We start from the raw sequence: 25,854 nt of genomic DNA, 5'->3' as shown, positions 1-25,854 counted from the left end.
AGGAGGGGAACTGGTAGCTGGGGTCAGGGTAGAAAGGAAGACTTACTTTTATTTATTTATTTATTTTCTTTATTTTTAAAAGATTTTATTTATTTTTCTGACAGAGAGAGAGAGAGAACAAGCAGGGGGAGCCACAGGCAGAGGGAGAAGCAGACACCCCACTGAGCAGGAAGCCCGATGTGGGGCTTGATACCAGGATGCTGGGATCATGACCTGAGCCGAAGGCAGATGCTCAACTGAGCCACCCAGGCGCCCCAGCAAGACTTACTTTTCACTGTTCATCTATTTGTACTCCCTTGCTTTGTGTGCCATGTGACAGAATTCTCTATTTAAAATAAAGTTTCTTATAGAAATAAATAAATAAAATAAAGTTTCTCATGAATGGAGAAAACACTAGAAGGTAACATGTCAAAATGCTATCCACATTTATCTCAAATGCAGTTTTATAAAGTTATTAATTTGTCTTTTAGACTTTGCTGTTTAGAACAAATGTTCTACACTGAGCATGAAGTTGTTGTTTTTATTTTATTTTATTTATTATTATTATGTTTTTGCAAGAGAGAGACAGAGAACACAGGAGCAGGGGGAGGGTGCGGGGGCAAAGGGAGAGGGAGAGAGAATCCCAAGCAGGCTCCACATCCAGTGCAGAGCCCAAAGTGGGGCATGATCCCATGACCCTAAGATCATGAACTGAGCCGAAATCAAGAGTCAGACGTCCAACCGACTGAGCCACCCAGGCGCCCCCATAGAAGGTTGCTTTTTCTTTTTTAAGATTTCATTTATTTATCAGAGAGCGAGAGAGACAGAGAGAGAGAGAGAGCACCAGCAGGGGGAGGGGCAGGCAGAGGGAGAAGCAGGCTCCCTGATGAGCAGAGAGCCAGATAGACGCAGGGCTCAATCCCAGGACCCAGGGACCACGACCCAAGCCAAAAGCAGACACTTTAACAACTGAGCTACCCGGGCACCCCAGTGAGGTTGCTTTTAAAATCAGAAAAAATAAAATAAATACTTCCTTGCGATTTTCAAGTACACAATGAGAAAATAAAATAAAATGTAAAGAATAAAACAATAACTCCTATATGCCAGTCCCTTTATATTACCCAGATAATTTAATCCTCACAACACTATATAGATTTTGTTATTCCTGTTTTATAGATGAGGAAAGGAGATCCAAAGAAGTGAGGTAATTTCCTCAGAAACTTAAAGCTAATAAGAGGTAGAGCTAAAATTTGAACCAGTCTTATCTGATTCCAGAAACACATGTTTTTAGACCGTTTCAAGCTACCTCAGGTCAAACAGTGTGTGCACAGAACAAGGGCTTGGCAGATGTCAACCATGATTTGCACACTTCACCAAGGAGAGCTTCAATAATCTGATTTGCCCAAAGGAAGGCTTGGCCGACAAGGTGCTAATTCCTACCCCTGCTTGATGACTGCTGATGAGCAAAGAATGAAACCATGAAAGAGAATCACACCAAGTACTGGAGCTCAGATTTGTTAGAAACATTGATCCAAAGTATCCCTCCCTACCCAGAAATCATTCATTCCTTCATTCATCCACCTGTTAATTTCCAGAATGTGTACTGAACATCTGTTATGTAGGAGGCCATCAGCCAGTGTGGGGGTACAGAGCTGAGCAGAAAGAGACACAGTGTCTGTGCTCACTGGACCTGACAGACCAGTGGGGAAGGCAGACATTAATCAAATAATCACACAAGTGTCAAATTATAACTGTGATAAATGCTATGTAACAAAGTTCAGTGATTCCACTCCCTGAAAGTGAAGACATAGCCTTATTCTTACCCCTCAAGCTGTGCACTGTCACCAGGGCTCTCCCTGATGGAACCCTTCCACAGTCAGACCTGTCTGCTCACCTTCCCCAAATATTCCTAAGCTCGCCTGTCACAGTGCTTTTTTGTGCTCATGCTGTTTCATTAGCCTGGACCAGCTTTCTTCCTCATCACTATCTGTTAAAATCCTGCTCTCCTTGTCCAGGACAGTTTGACTCCAGAGCTCCACTTTTTAAGAAAAGACTCAGGACAGTTTGCCCCAATTTCAACTGAAAAGGCCCCTTTCAAGTTAACCTCAAAAAAAAAAAAAAAAAGGGAAAGAGTACCATGACCATCACCTTATCTACACAAGGCTGTTTTCTTCATTCAGAGTGTTAAATCTGGGACTGATGGATGGGTTCCAGAGTCTGTGAACTCCTACAATGGTGTGCAAACATTTGTTTGCACATGGGGCAGTTTTCTGGAAATTGAGTTTACAGGAGACACTGAGTTGCTCTCTAGTATCCATGAACCTGAGGACAAAGTCAACACAAGAGGGAGAGCCAGGCTGACAGGACCAGAGAGTCTTAACCAGACTGTGCTTTAAGCCTTCCTTGCCTCTGGACACTTTTAATTCTGGGTCAGTACTTGCTTAAGAAGAAAAGAGGAGAATGAAAGAGAAGGGAAGGGAAAAGACATGGAGAAATCCTACCCATTCATGAGATTCTTTCTCAAGAGCCACTTCTCCTTCTTGGCTTCTCCAGTTGCCTAACATGGAATCAACTCCTCCCTACTCTGTGCTCCACTGGGCAATTCACCTGCCCCTCCATGGAGCACAGATTACATTTCTCCCTTGTACTATGGTCAAGCATCTCAAGGGCAGATTCTAGGTCATACTTGTGTTTTTATTTCCAACAGCACCTGCACAAATTCTGCCGAAAGAAGGGAAGGAAAGAGAGAGAAGGAAAATAGTTTTTGGATACCTAGTATGTACCAAGATCTGTGCTAGACACTTTCTCATCCATTTTTTTATTTAATGAACAAATTTTATTTTTTTAACGAATATATTTTATTTAATAAGTAATAACAAGGTAGGTATTAGTACAAACCATTTGCACAGAGGAAGAATTAGAGAATTCAAAGAGTTAAGTGCATTGCTTAAGGTCACACAGCCAATAGGTGGTACAGATGACACTCAAGGTCATGGCTAGCTCACTCTTCTCACTGGCCATCACACTGCCTTTGTAACTGTCGCATTGTTGAATTAACAAACTTCCAGGAGAGTCTGAAGAGGCCTTATGAGGACAAGCGTAGTGAGAATCTCCAAGTTGCCTACATTTCCCCCAAAATATGCTTCAAGAAATACTTCCGAACGTGAGGGGTGTAGAGCAGCATCCTAACCAGTGGCTGGGAAACTGCTGATGTGCAGGGCAGTCATGGGAAAAAGAAATTGTTTTCTTTACAATATATATGCTTTTTGCTTCTTCATATTCAAGATTACTTAGGACTTTAGCGTAAATTTTCTTTCTCAGCCTGTCCCATTGACCCATGAACTTGTTTATTAAAGCTGAGAGATGACAGATAATGGCAACAGACAGCCAACTTCCTGTTTGAGGGGACATGTGAGCAAAAGGTTACAGTCAGGCACCTGACTCTCAAATAGGGAGACTAAAAATACAATCAAAGAAACCACTTGAGACGTGGCTGCAGTTCCCATGAGAAGTATCTGCCTCAATGAGAATGGACCCCCTGCCCCCCATCTCCACTGGCCCTCCTCTGCTTCCCTTCATGCTTTCCAGAATATGAGGTCTTAACAGACTTAACCAGTGTAATTCCACATCTCCCTAGAGGTGCCTTCAAATCCACTCCAGAAAAACTGAAGTCCTGTTTTGGCCCAAATCAGCAATTCCATCGACCAGAGTCCCCAAGCGACCTTATAGTTATTGCAAAGGGTATGTAAAGACACTGGTATTCTTACCTTCAAGCCCCAACAAATCAGTGTTTGTGAAGAGTATATAATTTGTTGATGAGATTAATAAGTCAAAATCATTTGAAATTGTGATTTTTTGGTGAACTGTTTGTGAAATCATAGTAAATTTTTTGTCACCATTTTCCTTCTCAGACAATAGTTATAAAAAGTAAAGTTGTTCTCCTATGGGGTGTGTACTGATGTTAAAGAGGGGTCTTCAGGGGCACCTGGCTGGTTCAGTCGGTTAAGCATCTGACTTGATTTCGGCTCAGGTCATGATCTCAGGTTATGAGATCAAGCCCCGCATCAGGCTCCACTCTGGGTGTGGGGCCTGCTTAAGAGTCTCTGCTCCCCCACCCCAAAAAAGAGGAGTCTTCATACTTAAAAATTGTAAATTACCACTATTCCTAATCTTCTAACCCTGCCCCTTTCCCTCTTTCTCAGGTGATACATCTATTTCAGACCAATGGGAATATGTGCCCCCTACCTCCAGGATGTCCTCTGCTCCCTCCAAACTTTCAGTCCTCGCTCTAGACTTGGCTGAGGGGTCTGCTGGTCCCTGAAAGCTATGTGGGGTGGGCAGGAAGGGAACAAAACCTGAAAAAGGCCCACTCACTAAGGTGGGCTAGGTGCTGGGGGACTGATGCAACTGTAGAGGTAGACTGACCTCAGAAGTGGACTCAGAGGGAAAGGAAAGGGTGTGGGAAGTTTGGTCAAGATTCTGGCAACAGACAGCCCCTGAATTTGCAGAGGAGCCAGTGGGGCCCCCAACAGGCCAGCAGCACACAATGTGGGTGTGGGGGAACCACATGGGCCATACAAAGATTCAACGGGCCAGGGCCACAGCTGGAGCTTTGTGACTCAGCCCAGGGATAGGATGAAAGCCAGGGAGGGGCTAAATGGAATAACTGTGTCTGGGACATGTTTGATGCTCAGGATATGGGTTATCTGGGAGGTCAGGGGGCTGGGCACAGAAGCAGTAGGGCATCTAAGCAAAGCCAAGTCCTGAGAAGCAGATCCATGAGCAGACAGCTGTAATAGGCAAGGTAGCAGGTAGAGAAGGTAGAAACTTAAGTCTCTGCTTACAAATTCTCTCTGCCTAGAATACGTTTCCTCCAACCCAGCTGCCATTTGTTAAAATCCTACCCATTCTGTGAAGTCCAGTTCAATGCCACCTCCTTCAGACCCAGAACTTTTTTCTACTCCTACACTCTGCCCCGGGGTCTGGCTGGATTGCTCTGTGGTTTGAAAGCTCAGTGGAAATCCTTGCTTTTGAGGCTTTGGGTGTAGTGGTGGGTGGCAGTATGGGGGTCAGAAGTTCTGTGTTTAGGCCCCAGATCATAGCTTCACTCTCTGTGAGCCACAGTTTCCTCTTCTGGAAAGTGTTGAGAATCATAAAGCCCACCTTGTAGTTTCACTGTGAGGGCACTCCCTGGCCAGCCCACTCACAGAAATATTGTCAACATCAGATGGGATCATGTAGGGGAAAGAATACGACAAATGGTTAAATAAATGTGATCTACATTTATAACTTTTATCTTTATTTCCCCGTGATAGTTTCTTATAAAGTACCTTGCACATAGAAAATGGTTAGTAATTTGTGGTAATTAGGTAGAAGTAAAAGTCAGAATCTGGTAGCAACATGGGTTTTCATTACAACTAAAACCCGTATCTCACTTCCTATATTCTACAACCTACAGACAGCAACTAGGCCATTTCAGGCTTTCATATCCAGGGAAGGGGTAATAGGATAGACAGAAGAATACAATTTTGGTTTTTAAGTTTCTAAATACACTTTCAGAACTATAGTAGGAAAATAGTTTTAAAATATCAATTAGTGGTAATAACTGGGCCCTTTGAAGTGGAAAAGCCAGAATACCAAAGAGTCCAGGCATAAAGTTTATATCAAAGCAGTAGATATAGGAGAATGGATGATAATGTAGGAGCCAGCTTTTCCAACAATGATTCCCAGGCCAGGAAGAAAGAGGAGAAAGAGTCTAGTAGTTGAGTGAGAAGCAGGTGTGGGTCCCTGAGACGATGTTCCGCCTCCCAACTCAGGCCAAACTCTAGAGTAAGGGAGATGCAAAAAGCTCCTTAGAGGTTGTGGATCTGAGAGCAAAAGAATGTGTGCCTGGACTGCCAAAATAAATCAGAAAAGCAGCAGTCCAGCAGAGTGGCCACAGAAGAGAAGCTAGAATGTGTTGTTTCTAGACAAAGGGGGTCTATGCCAGTCGCTCCAAGTTCCCTAGAGTTCCAGACTGGCACAGGAGAGCAAATGAAGTTTCTTGTGTGTCCTTGAGAGGGACACAGAAGTTGCAGAGGGGACTGGCAGACCTGAGGAGGCCTGGCAAATGGGACAAAGAGAATGCAAAGTGACCCACAAAGACTGAGGGCCAGAACCAGGTGGGCCTGAGAATTTTCAGCTGATGGCGGGGGTGTCAATGATCAGAGAGAGACTGATGGGAACACAGATGTTCCAGCAGGTGCCAGCATGGACCAATGATGCAAATAACCATGGTAAGCCTGGGCCAGATGCCTCTTTCTGCTATGTCCTAGCATTCTGTAAACACCCCTTGTAATTATATAAGCAACCCGGATTTTAAAGAGGGTGTTCTGGGATGCCAGGGATGTTCTGGAGCTTGATCTGGGTGGAGGTTACATGGTTGCAAACACATGTAAAAAATAAAAAACTATACACTTAAGATGTGTGCATTTTACTAAATATAAGTTATACCTAAAAATAAAAAAGAGTCACCATTGAGATTAAACACAGAACTGTAAAGACTAAAGAGACGCTGCTTGGACAGCAGCAGGCTCACTGTTGAGATGGGGACACCTGGTGGCCCCAAGTGTCCCAGTTTCCCCAGAGGGAGTTAGGCATGAGGGGTGGCAGCTGTGCCAGTCTTGCCCCCTGACACAGTTACAGGGCCCCACTGGTTCCCAGAATTTTCCACTGGGCAGCCCTGAGGCTGCTGACGACCCCAGCTGCCTTTAGGATCATGGCTTGATTCAGGCCTCGTGCTGACAGATGGACACAGTGTGTGGAGTGGAGAACACACAGGCTAGCGTAAGCAGACAGGAGTGAAATTCAGGCTCCTCTCTCACTAGCCATGAAACCTTGAACATTTACTTTACATCACTGAATTTTTATTTCTCCCATCTTTAAATTGGGGGTAAAAATACTGACCTCATTTTAAATGAAACCGTACAGGCAAGAGTTGCCACATAGTGAATGCTCTGAAAAGCAAAACTATCACTGCTGTGTGGACCAGGATATTAACCCTGATATCTGATCACTTACAGTGGCCACACAGTAACATTGGTTGACAAAGGGGTGTGTGGGAGAGGGTGCTTCGGTCAACAGATGGATTTTATCTAGATAGCAGCAAAGAAATAGTCGGGCTGGTTTCCTTGCTTGGATCAACTGACTACTCTGATGTTGGGTCCATACAATCTGTGGGTCTCTGTCAATGACAACAGAGGTTCATCTGTAACTTGCAGTGATGAGATCTGCTTTTGCTAGGTGCCTGGCACTTAGTAGGTGCTTACAAATGAAGTAGTTATTAGTATTAACCTGTGGAATACTTCTTCCTCTACTAGCCCACAACATTTCTTAAAGCCGGGAGTGGGCTTCTTAGCGTCCTCTTAAGGCAAGTCGGGCAAATTTTGATGGGGTCTTGAGCAGTTTCTGAGGCAGTCCTCATATTCAGCTAGTAATGAACAAGAGCAATGCACGCCTTCATTGATTCAACAAATATTTATGTACTATGATTTATGTACTATGAGCAAGCCAAGAAGCCAACCCAGGCCATCAGGGTCAACCACTGACCACATGGCTACCTCGTCCATACAGATCTCAGCCCAGAGCATGTCATGGCTTGTGTCTTCTCAGGCCCAGCCAGATGACCAGGCTCCCACTCTGGAAGCCCCCCTTTCCTTCCTCATGTCAGCCCTCAGGACTCAGCCTGATCTCTTTTCAGCTTCTAAACTCCTTCTTCTAACCAGCTGTTCTATTATCTTAGGCATCCTCTGTCCCAAAACTAAATGAGGGGTGAGCTGGTCTCCCTGACCTTACACCTTTTGCTGCCCTGTTGATAAACTCACGAGTCCATATTCTTTCATGAGTTTTTAATAATAAAAATGAAAGTAACGAATATGACAAAGTTCTCCAAATGAACACGGCAGTTCTCCAAAACTAAAGAATCTTACCAAGTTCTTATAGCCATTGTCCCAGGTCTACAGTCTCTACAGTTTCTGACTGCCTTGCTCATCTAGAACTCAAGAGCCTGAAGTTCCAGCTAAGGCAAGTTCTCGGGGCCCCCACTGGATGACATTCATCTCAAAAATCCTGCCTCCCATGTGAAGGGTCACTCAGGCCTTTCCTCGTAGGTGCTTTTCTTACTCTTACCTTTCTAGAAACTACTTGGAGAAAATACATTTCTCCCCATAATTCACCAATAAATTATGGCTAGATTACTGCAAAGTTCCTCTCATGGGCAGTTCATTCAGTACCTGCCCACACTAACTTTCCTCCTAAAAGAAACTGTCCTACCCTGGGCACAGATGATTGGACCAATGACAACTGACAATGGTAATGGTAACTGACCCCAGGGTTAGCCGTCTTCATGAGGTCAGCAACTCATGAAGTTGCCTCGCATGGAAAGCTCTTTTCAAACAGCAATAGTGGTGACTGGCTGGGTCAATCAAAAGATCTCTTTCTGGACTGGGAAATTCTGGCATAGAAGCAATCTATGGATAATAGCAAGAGAGCTGAAAAGAGAAGAAGAAAGTGAGGGAACAGCTGAGGATCAGCGATGGTGTGACAACTAAAAACCTTTACCACCGGATTGGGTAGAGAACACCAAGATACTCTGATTCCCATTGATTTCAGTCCCACAAAGGTGGTATCGGCTTCTGTGGATGTTCTAAAATAACAAGATAAAGTGCCAACTCTGGCACACTTTTCTCTATCTATAATCCTGAGTTAATTAAATATAGCACCAGTCCAATTCATTCTACTAACCAAGTGTCATATGAACACGATAAAACAAAACTTTAAATCATGGTCTCTTATAATTCTAATCCAGGTAAAAGCAAAGATTTGGGGATGGCATAGGAAAATGTTCTCACAGCTCAATGTCAGCCCAGTTTACTTAAGGTTCAAATTGCCCGAAGTAAAGTTAAAATTAATGCACAAATGATGGGAAGAAAATTCTATCCATCTATTATGTGCCAGGCATTTTACAAATAGCATCTCATTAAATCCTCATAACTCTCCCTAAAAGGTAGGTATAGGTATTGTTATCATCCTAATTTTACAAATAAGAAAGCTGAGGCTCAGACAATCTAAATAACCTGTCCACATCCACACAGCAAATAAATGATTGAACTGGGATTTAAACCCAGGCTCTGCCTGACTCTAGCACCCATGTTCTTTCCACTCTACCACTCTGCCTTATAAGAGACCATTAAGATAATTCGACATGTTCCACTTCTCAGGAGACCCCAACAACATTATGCAGCCATCAAAAAGGCTCTATGCAGGGGCACCTGGGTGGCTCAGTCGGTTAAGCATCCTACTCGGTTTCAGCTTGGGTTGTGCTCTTGGGGTCGTGCTCTCGGGGTCATGAGATCGAGCCCCGGGTCGGACTCCAGGCTCAGCAGGAAATCTGCCTGGGAGTCTCTGCCTCTCCTCTCTCTGTCCCTCCCCACCCTTGTGCTCACTCTCTCTCTCTCTCTCAAATAAATAAATAAAACCTTAAAGAAAAGAAAGAAAAGTCTCTATGCATACTGATCTGTAACAATCTCCAAAATATATTGTAAAGCCAAGAAAAGCAACATGCAAAATAGGGTGTATAGTGTGCCAACATTCACGTTTAAAAACTGGAGACAATGAGTGGGAGTGATATATGCACATATACATTGTGCATAGGATATGAAGGACAGCAAGACATGGTCAAAAGTGAACAGGGCAAAATGTTCCACTGTTTCCCCTTCTGTTTTCTGAATTTGGAATAAGGGTATGTTTTATTCATTCAAATGAATAAATACTTTTTTAAAACCACAAAGTGATTTCAACAACCTATAAACTTCTGTCCCTTGTGGTGCTTTCAAGCATGAAGATAGTCCCAGTTTTCTACATCTAAGACTTCAAAGCAAGTCATCCAGAAGCAACAGAAATCAGAAAGTGGGTTAAATAGATACCCAGACGCCCAGATCACTCTTCTCTTGTTCTCAAAAGAATTAACACTCAGGGACGCCTGGGTGGCTCAGTCGGTTAAGCGTCTGCCTTCGGCTCAGGTCATGATCCCAGGGTCCTGGGATCGAGTCCCGCATCGGGCTCCCTGCTCCGCGGGGAGCCTGCTTCTCCCTCTGCCTCTGTCTCTCTCTCTGTCTCTCATGAATAAATAAATAAAATCTTTAAAAAAAAAAAAAAGAATTAACACTCATAGGAAAATGAGTAAAATAGCCTCAAAGAGAAACTTAGTATTTTTTGCCTAGAAAGTGAATGAGATTTGGAAAATTTTAAGGTGAGGGAATACCAGAATAGGGGAATCAATAATAAACTGAGCACGCTCTATCTCTATCCTGTCTCTGTCTTCCTCCTCCTTCCACCTCTGATTAAAACCAAAATCTCTATTGAAGCTCACCACTTAAGAGAAAATGAGGAGGAGGTGGAGGAGAAAGAGGATGAGGACAAGGAGAAACTTAATGCCAAAGTAATTTCCAGATACATTAAAGATTTAAGTATCAAACCTGTGGATATAACAAGACTAACAGAAATTATAAGTGAATAAGTATATACTTAAGCAGCGGGGAAGGTCTTTCTAAAAACACATAACAAAGGCAAAAAACATCAAGGAAATGATCAACAGATCTGACGAAACACAAATTTTAAATTTTGTACATTAAAAAAAGTCATAACCAAAAATTATGAGTCAAATAACCAATGGAAAATATTTGCAACATTACAAAACTCTTTACTATCTAAAGAGTTTTTACTAAAATCACCCAAAACTGAAAGGAGAACAAGAAACAGAAACACAAACTCCCTCCTCCATGAAACTGGGAGTTATCAGTAACCCCAAACCACAGACTATGAAGACTGGCAAATGGCTTTGCTGAGAGGAAAGAGGTCAGACCAAGTGCCTACAAAGGAGTTTGTCCCTCAGAACCCCAGAAAGCAGGAATATTAAAGTCCCAGGGAAAGAGCAAGGCCAGGGCAGGTGAAGAGTGCTCTGGGCATCTGGGTATCTATACCACCCCTGGTATCAGCCCCACCTTAAGAAGAATTTAAGCCTGTTGGGACTCCTCCCCACCTCTTGTGATCTAACAACTCCACTCCCACTAGAAAAGAAGATTTATCCTCTGGGGAAACCAGACCAAGAGAAAGAGCACGAGCAGGTGGAGGAGTAGAGGGAGAGGGAAAGAGAATCCTCAAGCTGACTCCCCACTGAGCGGGGAGCCGGACACGGGGCTCCATCCCAGGACCCTGAGATTATAGAGGTTCTGGACCAGGGACACCAGAAATTGAGGAAGACACATGAGGACATCATACTGAAAATAAGGAGGCTAAGTAAAGATTTGTAAATACTCCCACACCCTCACACCCAGTGTAGAATACATGCAGCTGTCTTATAGTCCCCAGGCAAAAGCTAAACTAAATAGAGGCCCTATCAGGGAAGGATTTCCCTGAGGTTAGATTGTTGGAGCAGTACGGGCAGGGGTGGGAAGTGGGATGAGATAGGGCTGCTGAGAGTGAGGTTGAGGAGTCCCTCCCTCCACAGAAAGAAGAGTATTCCCCTGCGGGTTAGTAAGGCTGAAGGGGTAAGCAGGTCAGGATGGAGAAAGGGGGAAGGCTGTTTGTGTGTGTGTTGGCGGGGGGTGCGGTAACTGACTTGGACACATCACCAGAAGGCGTGACCAGCCCTGACGGAAAATGCCCTGAAGAAACTGAGACAATAAAATTGGCAAACAATTATTCGGAACTAATCAGTGCTGTTTCATAGAGTTTCCTCCCTCTTTCTACTCTCCCTTCCTTGCTGGACTCCACAGATCCTGCCTAGACTCCAGCTTCAACAAAGATAATCCCACTGTCCATGGTCTTGACTCATGGCCCCTCATTCCTCACCTTCCCAGACTTTGTTTTGTTTCCCCTTAACTGCTGACCTACAGAGGATCCAAGAGGATACCACCTCCCAAAGTCCCAAACCATGCACAAGATCTGATGTTTGTCCCAGTCCCTGGGAATGACTGGGCTTGTCCCTGGACTCTGTCATAAATCTCAACCTCAGTGAGACACTCCCTGCTTAATCTGGCGAAACCAAGTTCAAGTGTACTTTTAGACCTAGGCAAAGATGGTAATGGGGGATGGAGCCCCTCTGATAACTATGGATGCAACCAACAGAATCTATGGGTCTAATTATTCCATGAAGCTAAATATAATTGTAATCGGATTGAAACAAACATAGTCAAACGGAAACCATAAAACTTAATCCCGAGGGTTCTCTCTTTTATCTTCTGTAATAACCCTCATGAAAAGTGCTCTTCTTCCACACCCACCACAAAGTGCTGACCAGGCAAGGTCCTGTGTGCCCCAAAATCTAGACACTGCTCCCAGAGACACTGCATATTGTACTGCAAAAATGTAGCTCCTGGACTCGGAAAGCCCGGGGTTCAAATAACCCACTCTCTGTACATTATTACTCTTCCCTCCTGTAAAGTAGGGAGAAGTAACTATCTCCCCAGGTTGTGCTAAGGATTAGAAGTTATATATATGAGGGGTGCTTGGGTGGCTCAGTCGGTTGAGCATCTGGCTCTCGGTTTCAGCTGGGGCTGTGCTCTCGGGGTCCTGGGGATTGAGCCCCAGGGATCAGCGCAGTCTGCTGGAGATTCTCCCCCTGCTCACTCTCTCTCTCTCTCTCAAATAAATTTTTTAAAATCTTAAAAAAAAAAAAAAGAAGTTACGCATTGAAGTGATGACTGGAACCCTGGCTCCAATTAGCCTTCAGCAAACTGTAGTCATTGCTGTTAGGAACCAAGTATAGATTCCAGGCACCACGCTGTTCTGGCTTAATGGCATTAAGAAGTCAATGCCGCATCTCACCATCTCTCAGGAAATTTCCAAAGGAGTCTCTTCTGACTTTCAAGTAAGTAGAGGCCCAGCTAAGTGTGTGTGTGAGTGTAGTGTATATATGTGTGCCAGGTATGAGCTTGGGAGCCAGTCCAGGCAGATTTCTGAGGAGTCGCTGCTTTCCCCTGCTCCAGAGGAGAGCATTGAGACTGTTCACACACCTGAAAGAGGTTAGCAGCTTCTAGGACCCGCTGCACATTCTGCTTGGTGATCAGCGCCTTGCTGGTGTAGGTGTAGTCCAGAAGAGTGTGCATGGTCTCAGCATCGACCCCTTTGATAATGATCCTCTTCTCATACTTTTCCTTTAAATCGTTGCAGAACATGGCCCTGGAAGAAAGATGAGTGAATGTGAGTCCTACCGTGATTCTTAGTTCTAGGTCAAAATAGATCCCCCCTCACGCCCATCTGCCCCCATGGAACTGCGAGGTTCCTAAGGTCAGGACCCAGGATGATTGTTCTCTGTTCCTCCAATACCCAGCACGCACCAGAAATTCAATCGAAACTTACTGAACAGAACTGTCCTGCTCTGCTGTGCCCACCTATGGTCCCTACAGCAGTCCCAGATCTGAAGGGACAGTAGGAGCCCTACTGGCCAAGCTGGTGGGATCTCGAACTACTTTACTGGCCCAAAGAACTACTTCAATGGCTCAGAGTGCTGGAGATTCTTCTGGGAGCATTGTGGGGCCCCTCCCCTGCTCAGGCCTTATCTGTACTTTTTTAATGACTAGGTACCCCACAAGAGGGTTTCTGACTTCATTCTCAGTCCTCATTCCAGCCTTCCTCTGGCCTGGAGGCTGTCCCCACACCCAGGCCTGGCCAGCTGGGGCTCAAAATCCTGAAAGGGATTTAAATATCAAGCAGTCTCTGGACTTCACTGTGTCCCCCTAAAATTCATATATTGAAGCCCTAACCCACCAACTTAGATAGCGCTTTTAGGAGATAGCTAAGGTGAAATGAAGTTGTAAGAGGGGGGTCCTAATCCAATAGGATTGGTGTCCTTAAAAGAAGAGGAAGAGACACCAAAACTCTGTCTCTGCCGTGTGAGCACACAGTGGCTGTCTGTAAGCCGAGAGAGTCCTCACTAGATGCTGGCCATGCTGGCACCCTGATCTTTCAGTCTCTAAAACTGTGAAAATATAATAAATTTCTGTTGTTGAAGCCACCCAGTCTATGGTATTTTTTTATGACAGCCCAGGCTGGCTAATACAGACAGTCTCTCCCCTAGCCCCTAGCAGGGACACATATGCACAAATAATAGTCTACAAGGGTCAAAAAGACTTACAAAGTGCTGTGCTGGCCAGGGATCGCTGCTCATGGAGAAGGAAAATGTTGCTATGTGACAACTGTGAATAGGACTTCCAGGTAATAAACACAGGAAGTAGATGCAAGAGTGTGGGGCATGCAGAGGATCTAGCAGGCATGTGGTTTGGCTGGAGCCCAGGGGCTATGAGAGAGGGTAGGGAGAGATCAGTGCAGCCAGATAACCTGGGTCTTAATTGTGGAAGGTACTGGAGGCAGGCTAAGGAGTTAGGTTTTTACTCAGTGGGCAATGGGGAGCCATTGAAGGGAGCAGAAACAGGACTCAAAAAGAACATTTTTAACGGGTGTGTTCTCACTTTAGTTTGCTGGTGACAGGTGCCTTTAGAGTAATGCATTAATTGCACCCAAACAGAGCTGGGAGGCTTGTGACAATGCCAAAGCCTCATCCCAGAAACTGGACTAATTGAGGCAGTCACCATCCTACTAGGCGACTGGACCTCCTGAACTTCAGACACATGAACAGGACCCTTAGAGAGCCATTATCTCCCAGCCAGGTCATTGAAATGGGAAGGCCCCAGGGTTCAGCCCCGATGATAGAATGCACTTCCCCAAACTGGGACTTCCATGTCAACACAGAAGGATTTACCCCTAAATCCTGCTCCTCCTCCTTTCTCCACACCTCCTATTTATCTCTGGGAATCCCTCATCAGTTTCTTTCCCCCATTTCCTAATCTGCAAAACAAAAGTAACTGTTTCTGGTTTCCCAGGAACAATCATAAACATTAAAAGTCAAAAGTCCCCAGAAAGAAAGAGATTGAGAAAAAGAAAGAGAAAGAAGAGAGAAAGAGAGAAATCACTTGACTAGCTGACTTTTTGAACCTTTTGTTTTAACCAATGAGATCTTCTCCCTAGGGTCTCTTTGTGTCCTTCCCAGCTCCTTACTGTAATCAATAATAATCCTCCCACCCTTCTCTCTCTCCTCCTCTTCTCTCCCCTCAACTGGCCTCTTTCTCCTCGAGATTATGACAGCAAGAAAGAAAGAAAAGGGGTGTCTGGGTGGCTCAGTCATTAAGTGTCTGTCTTCGGCTCAGGTCAGGATCGAGCCCCACTTCGGGCTCCCTGCTCGGCGGGAAGCCTGCTTCTCCCTCTCCCACTCCCCCTGCTTGTTCCCTCTCTCGCTGTGTCTCTGTCAAATAAATAAATATAATCTTAAAAAAAAAAAAAAAAGAAAGAAAGAAAGAACAAATGTGAATTCTGCAAAGTTACTAAATCCCAACTTGGAAGCAGAGAGGCAGTGATGTCATTTGGGCAGATGGCTGATTTACAAGCCACTTTTGTCAACCATAACTCCTCTTGGCCAGAGAGGCATAGAGTCATCTGCAGAACCACGTGCCTTTTAAAGTGGTATCACATAGGACTCACCTTGCTGCCTCCTCATCCGATAAAGAACCCTGCCATCACAGCAAGGACACAATTTCTTCCCAGCTAAGCCTGTCCAGGATTTGGACAACTTCACTTGCTAAACCTTCCCTTTTTTGAGTCCCTAGAGCAGCGCCGCCCAATAGAAATATAATGCAAGCCATATGTGTAATTTCAGATTTTCTAGTAATGCTGGTTTTAAAAGTAAAAAGAGATAAAATTAATTTTATTTAACCCAATACACCTCAAATGTTATTTCAACATATAATAAATACTTTTAAATTATTAATGAGATAATTTACATTCTTTTTTCCACACTGAGACTTCAAAATCCCTCATGTATATTTTGTACTTAAAACACATCTTGATTCAGACCAGTCATAATTCAAATGCTCAATAGCTGTATGCAGCTAGTAGCTATTCTATTAGATGGCAAAGCTCTAGAGCACCACTCAGATCACCAATCATCTCAGGGGGTAAAGTGAATGCCACCCACATGAATGTCATGTACATCAATATGGAAAACAGGACATCTGGCAGGAGAGGGTGGGCAGTGATGATGGGGTTGAATGAAGCTTCACATAACCGAGGCAACAAATCAACAGAGTCCCACCAAGGTGAAATTTAGAAGTGCTATTTCACCTACAATGTGATTTTAAGATTAATAAAAGGTGAATTTTGTTGAATCTGTATGCTCCAATGAAAACTGGAAAAGCCCAATAGAGAGATGTTCTAATATTAAATAAGATAGGTATATAAATGTCTAAGTCAGTGCCTTGCACTTTGAGGGGCTCTTTTGAAGCCTATGTATTTCCCATGTGACACAATTATTGGGATCTCTGGGGTCATCTGGACTCTTGATCAGGCTGTCACTGCTAGACACAGCTTCTGAATTCTCTCTTGGAATCAGTCACTGAATAACATCCTGCTCCAGCTCAGCCCCTACCCGAGTGGGACTCTTGATTGCTCAGAAGCTGACCCTTGTGAGCTAGTGATGTGTTAGGGATATAGGAAGAGCAGGACAGGGGAAAGGAGGAGGTCAAGCAAGACAAGTCAACAGAAAGTAACTCTGCTTGATCCTGCATGGGACTGCTGGAGAATACACTCCAGAGTTGTCCCCACAAGAGGCAAAGAAGCTGGTCTGTGATTCTCCAGCACCTGCTGACAGTCTTAGTTATGGGCTGCCCCAGAAGTAGGTAAATTCTCAGGCACTTCTGGCTTTCTGTGTGTGTGAGTGGATGTGTGAACAAGCAAAGGGGCTCTAGGAGGCTAGGAGAGGGCAGGAAGAAGAGCCTGCCGTGCTGGCTGTTGGAAGGCAAAGGGGGTTGTAGTCTAGTGTAGGCTCTGATGCTACCTCACTACATGACTTGGTACAAGTGAGCAAACCTCCATTTCCTCCTATGTAAAGTGATATGATAATAGTCCCTACCCCAGTGAGTTGTTGGGAAGATTAAGTAAGATAATATAAACAAAGTGGTTAGCACAATACCCAGCACTTACTAAGGGAAGGCATTTTAGACCAGATCAGAGGAATCTTGGCAGGCTAGTGGGAGATACTTGGAATAGGCAGGCCCATCACACTCTGTCTTGCAACTCTTGACTTGCCAGCATTTGGCCTGGTGCCTATCGGGTAAGTGGGTGTCAGAGTCACTGCACTCTGTCCACTACCTCTCCAGAACAGAGTTAGGGCTAGGGCTACACAGTCTGGTCCAGAGACATTAGCACAGTGCCTGTCACACAGTAGGAGCTCAATAAATGTTCATGGGAGAGAGAAAGGAAGTGCCCTAAAGACAGAGCCCTCTCTCTAGGGCTCTTTTTGCCTGCTTTGGCTCCCAAAGTCCCAGTATTTTTCTGCTCTCCTCTGAGACTTTGTCACTGATTTTCTGTCCCTTAAATACACTCTCCTGGGCCACAATCATGCTCAATACTGACAAGGTAAAACTAGAAGAGATCTACATATTTCTCATAGACCAAACTCCCAGGCCTCCTGCTGCTCTCTTGGGCAGTCCATACAAACACTTAGGCAAAGTTGGGACCCCATGAAAGTTATATAACCTATGTAAGGTAGGTCACCCCTAGATTTCCACTTTAATAATAGTAATCTCTTACATTTATGTTTGTAGCACTTTATGGGACAAAGAACAGTATCTTCTTTGATTATTATACCCATTTCATAGCTGATAGACTATAGAGGTAGAAGTTAAGTGAATTGCCCAAGGCCATACAGGTTGTCAGTAATAGAATGGAGATGAGAATCTAGGACTTTGAGCTCTTAGTCTGGAGCTCAACAGTGTTCTGAAACCAAGAAAATCAGCAGGAGTTCAAGGCCACCTTTGGGGGCATCAACTGAATGAGCACCAAGTGAACCAGACCAAGTTTCGCTCTCTGAAACAAAGCTGAGTTAATTGCTAATCATTTACTCCTTGGCTTATACTTGAGATAAATAAAATTTTTGTGTAATAAAAAATACTTTCTACAGACACTGACCAATTCTCATGAGATTCTTGTAAAACAGAGGTAGCTATTACGATCCTCAATTTATAATAGAAATAGTCTCAAGCAGGGAGCCAATTGCCCAACACTCAGCAGTGAGTCAGTGCCAACCCCAAAATAGAGGCTGGGCAAGTGAGCTCGTCTCCCACAATAGCCATAAAAAACTCCATGGGCCTAAGAGTGTTCTGGAATGAAGTCAGGGTGTGGCCCCAAACACAGCCTGGGCCACACTCTTTTCCTAGCTCTGCCAGCCTTACTCCTCACGTCATTTAGGTCTCTGCTCAGAAGTCACCTCCTCAGAGAGGCCTTCCCTGATGCTGCCCCCAACCTAGTCACTCCCTAACATCTTTGCATCCTATCTTTTTCTTTACAACCTGTCACAACCTGAAATTAACTAGTTTAACAACAGTCTCCCCACTACAATGTGAGCTGAGTGAGGGCATGGATTGCACCTTGCTCACCACTGTATCCCTGGGGCTAGAAGAGTGCCTGGAGCCTAGAAGGGACTCAGTAAATATTTGGGGAGAAAATGAATGGTGAATGAATGAACAAATGAACTTGTCCTTCCTAACCCCTGTGTGTTTGCCTTTGACAGGAATCTGCCCCTCCAAAATTATCAAACACCCTTAGGAGAATCAGACCCAGGAGGCCTGCCTTATGTGCCCTCTACCCCCATAGAGAACTCCCATCACACCCCCAAGTCCAGCGCCTGGAGCTTGGAAAAGACACAGCCACACTGGAACATTCCATGTAGACCTCTGATGTGTGCTAACATGCCCCTGCAGATCCTAAATGTTACCGACTCAGAATCTTTCACCCAGCCCAACATTACTATGGTTTATCCCCTCCCTGGGCCTCCACACCTGCCTGCCTCTGAAACCCCTGCCTCCTATACCTCTAATCCCAGTCACAGGCCCGTAGACCAACACCCACCCCACCATCCCCACTATCTCATTCCTAGGCTAGCTCCACCCATGCTGCCCCCTGCTCTGTTCTTCCTCTAATCCCCTCACCATCCCATTTATCCCTGAAACTAACTCTGCATCAGTGAGACATTCAGCACTGGAATACCTCTAACATTGGTTAAATGAGCTAAATTCTATTTAAGAATATAAATGTTGGGGCACCTGGGTGGCTCAGTCGGTTAAGTGTCCAACTCTTTTTTTTTTTAAGATTTTATTTATTTATTTGACAGAGAGAGAGATAGCGTAAGCAGGAATACAAGCAAGGGGAGTGGGAGAGGGAGAAGCAGGCTCCCTGCCAAGCAGGGAGCCCGACATGGGACTCAATCCCAGGACCCCGGGATCATGACCCGAGCTGAAGTCAGACCCTCAACAATTGAGCCACCCAGGCACCCTAAGTGTCCAACTCTTGATTTCAGCTCAGCTCATGATCTCAGGGTTGTGAGATCTAGCCCCACATTGGGCTCCGTGCTGAACGTGGAGCCTGCTTGGGATTCTCTCCCTCCCTCTCCCTCTGCCTCTCCCCACCCCCAAAAAGAAAGAATATAAATGTTGATGTATATACAATTGGTTAAATTTTTTTTAAATTAGTAATTATGTGCTGCTTGATGAATACTATCATTAAGAAGAGATTACTTGGGGGCGCCTGGGTGGCTCAGTTGGTTAAGCGACTGCCTTCGGCTCAGGTCATGATCCTGGAGTCCCGGGATCGAGTCCCACATGGGGCTCCCTGCTCGGCAGGGAGTCCGCTTCTCCCTCTGACCCTCCCCACTCTCATGTGCTCTCTCTCATTCTCTCTCTCAAATAAATAAATAAAATTTTTTTTTAAAAAAAGAAGAGATTATTTGGATATAAACACAATGTGGATGGTCAATGTAAAAAAGTAGAGTCAGCAGATGCAGTAGATGCAGGGGTGACCTAGCATGGGATGACAACACTTCTGATGGTCCCCAGGCACCAAAACCTTTCACCTACCATTTCCTAACAAAAAGAAGGACATAAACATCTGGCTCAGCCTCATTTCTGACCTCAAGGTGCTCCCTAAGCCTTACGAGGTCCCAACACTGGAGTTCTTTTTTTCTTTCTTTCTTTCTTTTCCTTTTTAGAGAGAGAAAGAGACTGTGAGCAGGTTGGAGGAGAGTTTGGGGGAGGGTGGGGCAGAGGGAGAGAGAGAATCCTAAGCAGGCTCCATGCTCAGCGTGTAGCCCAATGTGGGGCTAAATCATACAATTCCGAGATCATGACCTGAGCCAAAATCAAGAGTCTGACACTTAACCGACTGAGCCACTCAGGTGTCCCCCAACACTAGAGTTCTGCCTACATCCCTGGGCTGCAGACACTCCAACCTCAAAGCCAGTGAGTCTCAAAGTATGTCCCTAGACACCTGCATTGGAATTCCTGGGGTGGTTGTTAAGAATGCAGAATCCTGAACCCCACCCACCCCAGACCTGCTGAATCAAAATCCCTGGCAATGGGGCTGGGAATATGAATTTTATTAGACTCCCCCAGCCCCACCCATAATTCTTTGGTAAAGCAATATTTAAGAACCAGTGCCCTAGGGAGAGGTCAACTCACTTCCCAACACAAGCCCCTTTGGCTCACCTTGAAAAGGAGCAGATTGCACAAATTTCCAGGTCTGGGACAGACGTGCCCTTGAAAATCCACCATCCCTGTAGATTCTCCCTTCTACCTTCTGAGTTCCAGCCCTTCTAGAATTCCATGAGGCCTAAGGCTGCCTCCCAAACTGGGGGTGGGGGGAGTCACATAGCCTCAGATGGAAGCTGGACTCATGCTGGCCTTTTAAGTCTTCCTCTAGATTAGCTGTATAGATGGGGCCCCTGCAACTTATATTCAAGTAACACAGTTCATTAGACTTACGAGTTCTGAAACAGGAAGTGTTGCCACAGCCCTATTAATAATAAACAGTGTGCAATTCTCTGTTATCTGCTGTTCACATGTGAATCTCACACACCTGGAGGCAAGCCTTCAGAGATGAATTTGGCGGTTCATGGCCATCTCTAGAGACATGACTAACCACATGCTGCCATCTCTACCTGGGGCCTGGAGTCAGCTCCCTGAACCCCCAGCAGCTGGCTGAGTCTTGGCTCCAAACTGGCAGAGGAGCTAGAACCCCAGAGCTGCCCCCACCTGACTCTAAACATCAAGCCTTGACAGAATTGCCTTCTGCCAAACTCCTTGCCCAAGTTCAGCACACCTCAAGGACACTGCACATGGACCCTTTGAAGACCAGAACTCCAGCTATGCTTCTACAGAACTAGTGTCCCTCCCAGCCCCACTGGACCGTTGCTGAGGCCTCGGCATGCCATGTAACTCAGCCCATCCAAATGTATAACAGAAAGAAGGGCTTGTTCTATCCTGCAAGATCAAGCAGGATAGAGCATCAATCACAGCAAATGCTTATGGCCAGGATTCAGCAATGACTCAACTACAAAAATATAATAGGCAGTTCTTATTTTGCCTGTCCAACATCATTCCTAATCTTTTTAGTAGGCATACCCAGATTTTCCTTTGGGAAACTATCCCTCCTCCAATATCAGTCTGGGAGGTTTGGAGGGAGCTAGCCCCACCTCCTAGACCAAGGGTAAGAATAGTCCAAGTCACATATTAATCTCCCATGCCACAGGGAGCAGTTCATGGATGGGCACAGGAAGAAGCCAGTCCAATCAAAGCCAATTTAGAACTTTCTCTGGAACCTGGGAAAGAGAAGTTCTCTGTTCTAACGGCTGAGCTGGGAGAAATAAAATTTTGGAGCTGCTGGATATTTTCTTGCTTCCATGTGTAAAGACCCTCCCTGAGAGAGAAACCAACACAGAGGAAAGTAGAGACAAGAGACAGAGAAAGAAACTGAGTCCTGATGACATTATGTGAACACAAGGATCGAATGAGACCTGAAATCAATACCCTTGAACTTTTAAATTATGTGAGCAAATAACTTCTTTTTTAAATATGCTTGAACCAGTTTGAACTGAGTATCTGGCATTTGCAATGAGGGGTCCTGACTGACACAATCAGACAAATGGATAATGAATAACAAATGGGTCCAAATGCTAAAGAAGATTGTATTAAAAGTGCCCAGAAAACGAAATGTTAATGTACTCTCAATATTGCCATTCAAGGCTCCTCAGAGTCTGGTCTATGCACCCCCGACCCCTTCCCCTGATGCAGCTATGCCCAACAACTACAGTTTCCAGCATGTGCCTCTGTTTACCTCAACAACCTTGAGCTAGACAGACTTCTCTATGTACACTCTACATAGCCTTTTTTAAGCCTATTTTTAAGTAAACTTTAGGCCCAATGTGGGGCTTGAACTCACGACCCCAAGATCAAGAGTCATATGCTCTACCAACTGAGCCAGCCAGGTGCCCCTATTCAGCCTATTTTTAATGAGTCTTCTCCTCTATTAGATTTATAAGGCTCTGAAAGGCAAGGGGCTGGATTCGATTTCTCTCTCAATTATTTGCTGGCCCACAGTAGACATTTAATATTTGTTGGATGGATGGACGGATGGATGGGTGGATGGGTGGATGGGTGGGTGGGTGGGTGGATGGATGGATAAGTAGATAGAAGGAAGCTACACATGCAGTGCCGTCCTGTACTTGGTCCTGCCAGCCAAGTGGATTTGCCTATTTTACACCACACTCTCCAAACCCACATTTCTCCTCTAACTGCCATGAGAACAAATAACAATGAGCTCCTGGTACAAAGTGTGTGTATAGGGAACTGTATTACCTAGTGATTCTCCAAATTGGAACCTCAGGCCCATGATGTTTACCCTAAGCCCTCCTGACTTAGATCTTACAATACAAAACATGGTGGTTGTTCTTCACCTTAATTTGCTTTGGCACATCTTCCATCTCCTTGCCAGAGATGAAACCTGGCTTCCCCTAACAAAATACCACTTCCCTCTTCAATGAGGTCTGCTCTGATTCTCACTTCCCACTGGGCCATGAGCAGGGTCAGCATTTGTGCTTACATCCACTGCCACAACCTGACCAAGCTGTTGTCCCGGAGCCTCCTTATCACCCCCTTTTTCCAAACATGTTCCATCCCAACCCCCAGGACCCCATGCTGGCTTCCTTATGACTTCCATGTCATTATCCAGAAGTCATGGATCAGCCTCTTCAAGATTTTCTGAGCATTCCCTAGTTCTGACCACTTGGAAACATGTGAACTGGCACTGGCCCCAATCCTCACTCCAAGGTATTCCCAAGTCATAAAGGCTATCCTTATTGTGACAGAGCAAAGGTGATCATCTATGTATTCTAGACTTCTCCCTCCACCAGCTTCCATGGAGGAATCTGGACTGCCAGGCCTGGTCCTTGGGCTTTTGTGACACAGATCCAGAGGGAGAGGGGAGAGGAAGACAGGAGATGCTCCAGCTGGGAATGGAGAGAAGTTTTAAAGCCAAAGAGGTGAAGAAGGACTACCATATATTGGGCTGTACTCAGGGCTGCTCAGATAGGTGCTAGAGTTGGGGCTGAAATCCAGCCCCTGCCACACTCCCTAAGCCTCGTGCCCTAAGGTGGACTATGACAGTCCTCAGAGAAGAGGACATCTATTTCTAATTGATCTTCCCAAAGAGAACTTGTAAAAATTCATAGGAAGGTGCCCTAAAAGCTAGCAGTTGGTCCAGGTCAGAGATGTAGATAAGAGAGAACGGAATTTATTTATTTTTTATTTTTTTTTTTTATTAAAGATTTTATTTATTTATTTGAGAGAGAGAGAATGAGAGAGAGAGAACACATGAGAGAGGATAGGGTCAGAGGACGAAGCAGACCCCCCGCCGAGCAGGGAGCCCGATGCGGGACTCGATCCCGGGACTCCAGGATCATGACCTGAGCCGAAGGCAGTCGCTTAACCAACTGAGCCACCCAGGCGCCCCGAGAGAACAGAATTTAATAACAGCTGTGGTATGTCTCTCCTTCAAGGTGTTCAAAAAATACAAGTTCAAAACTTGAGTTACTTCAAAATGAATTGTGTTTCTGGGCTTTGCTCTAAAATAGGATGACATGGGTGGGTGAAGGATTTATAAAGTTACTTCACATTTGCTTTCTTTTCCCAATCCTGAAGCTCAGAGTTGGCCCTCAGCAAAAGTATGGTTTGGCTTCCAGTTCAGTTTGTCTCCTAGTCCCCACAGCCTTGCTTGCCTTCTTCCTCCCCTTCTCATCAGGCAGGGCCTCCCCTCCTTGCAGCTCCTCTGTGGTCTAGCTGCCCCAAGGACTCAGAATGTCACTTGAGATGTCTCCCCATGCCCACTGGCTGGGCCACTGTCTGCAACCACCTGAGGGTCTTCCTAGATTGACAAGGCCTCTACACCACAGCCCAAAAGGTTATTTTAACAGAGATCTCAAATCACTTCCCTGCTTAAAGATTCTACCATGGCTTTTTGCTGCCTATAAGACACATATCATACTCTTCACTCTAGCCCAACAAAACCTTCATGGTCTGACCCTGCCCGTCTCTCAGGCTTATTGGCCCATGCATATCCTTACTCCAACCCTACTCATCTAATTCTCATTCCCAAGCTTACACTGCATGATACCTTCCCAGATGCATTTCCTTTTGCCTGGAATGCTTCCCCCCTTTCTTTCCCTCACTTGGTACCTTCTGGCCAATGCCTACTCATCCTTTAAAACTCTGCTCTGGGGATGCCTGGGTGGCTCAGCTGGTTAAGCGACTGCCTTTGGCTCAGGTCATGACCCCAGGGTCCTGGGATAGAGCCCCTCGTCAGGCTCCCTGCTCTGCTGGAAGCCTGCTTCTCCCTCTCCCACTCCCGCTGCTTGTGCTCCCTCTCTCGCTGTGTCTCTCTCTGTCAAATAAATAAATAAAAATCTTTAAAAAAAAAATAAATAAAAATAAAAATTTAAAAATTTAAAAAATAGGGGAGGGGGTGGGAGGATGGGTTAGTCTGGTGATGGGTATTAAGGAGGGCACGTTCTGCATGGAGCACTGGGTGTTATGCACAAACAATGAATCATGGAACACCACATCTAAAACTAATGATGTAATGTATGGTGATTAACATAACAATAAAAAAATTTTTTAAAAATTTAAAAAATAAATAAAACTCTGCTTTGATATCACCTCTCCCAGGAAGCCCTCTCTGATTGCTTTTTCCTCCAGTCTGATTTAATGCCCCTTCTGTAAGCAGAACTTCATTGTAGCACTTATCACCCTGTACTGAAACACTGATTTGCCTCTCTTTCCTCTAACTGACTATGATTTTGAAGTCAATAGGAAATCAGAACTCATTAACCTTTGTAAACTCAATGTCTGGTAGACAGTGGGTTTAGTGAAATTCCATTCATATATCTATTCATGTATTCTGACCCAGAGCACTGTGATCCCTAACCCCACCTTCCAAGAATTATTCACTGGGCATCTGCCTTTCCCCTAATCCCCCCAACACCAAAATGCCCTTGATACCTACCCCTGACAAGCCTGAGCTTACTCTACATGACACATGATCTCTTGAATGTCAGTGAATTATTTTTTTAAGATTTTATTTATTTGACACACACACACAGAGCACAAACAGGGGGAGCGGCAGGCAGAGAAGGAAGGAGAAGCAGGCTCCCTGCAGAGCAGGGAGCCCAATGCAGGGCTCGATTCCAGGCCCCTGGGATAAGACCTGAGCTGAAGGCGGACACTTAACCGACTGAGCCACCCAGACATCCTGTGAATGTCAGTGTGAGTTCTTACTTGACCCTGGACCTGATACATCATATGCAAACCTGCTGGTGGGTAAATTTATAGATCCTGGAGTGTCTCCTCAGAAAGAGCTATGATGCAACTTTTGGTTTGATTGTGTTTTAAAGTCATAGCAATA

General features: G+C 45.0%; 1 protein-coding gene across 1 annotated transcript in view; it reads right to left on the bottom strand.

The window, feature by feature from the left end:
- The window catches only part of KLHL6 (kelch like family member 6), a 54,530-nt gene that overhangs the window by 19,086 nt on the left and 9,590 nt on the right, over positions 1 to 25,854 (bottom strand). The window contains exon 2 of the mRNA XM_021692581.1: positions 13,032 to 13,197. Within this exon, the coding sequence (XP_021548256.1) occupies positions 13,032 to 13,197 (166 nt within the window). The remainder of the gene's footprint in view (positions 1 to 13,031; positions 13,198 to 25,854) is intronic.

Source organism: Neomonachus schauinslandi, chromosome 1, assembly GCF_002201575.2.
Source record: "Neomonachus schauinslandi chromosome 1, ASM220157v2, whole genome shotgun sequence".
In the NCBI taxonomy this organism is placed as follows: Eukaryota; Metazoa; Chordata; class Mammalia; order Carnivora; family Phocidae; genus Neomonachus; species Neomonachus schauinslandi.
The sequence above is the reverse complement of the archived record's forward strand: the minus strand, read 5'-3'. Positions and strand labels throughout refer to the sequence as shown.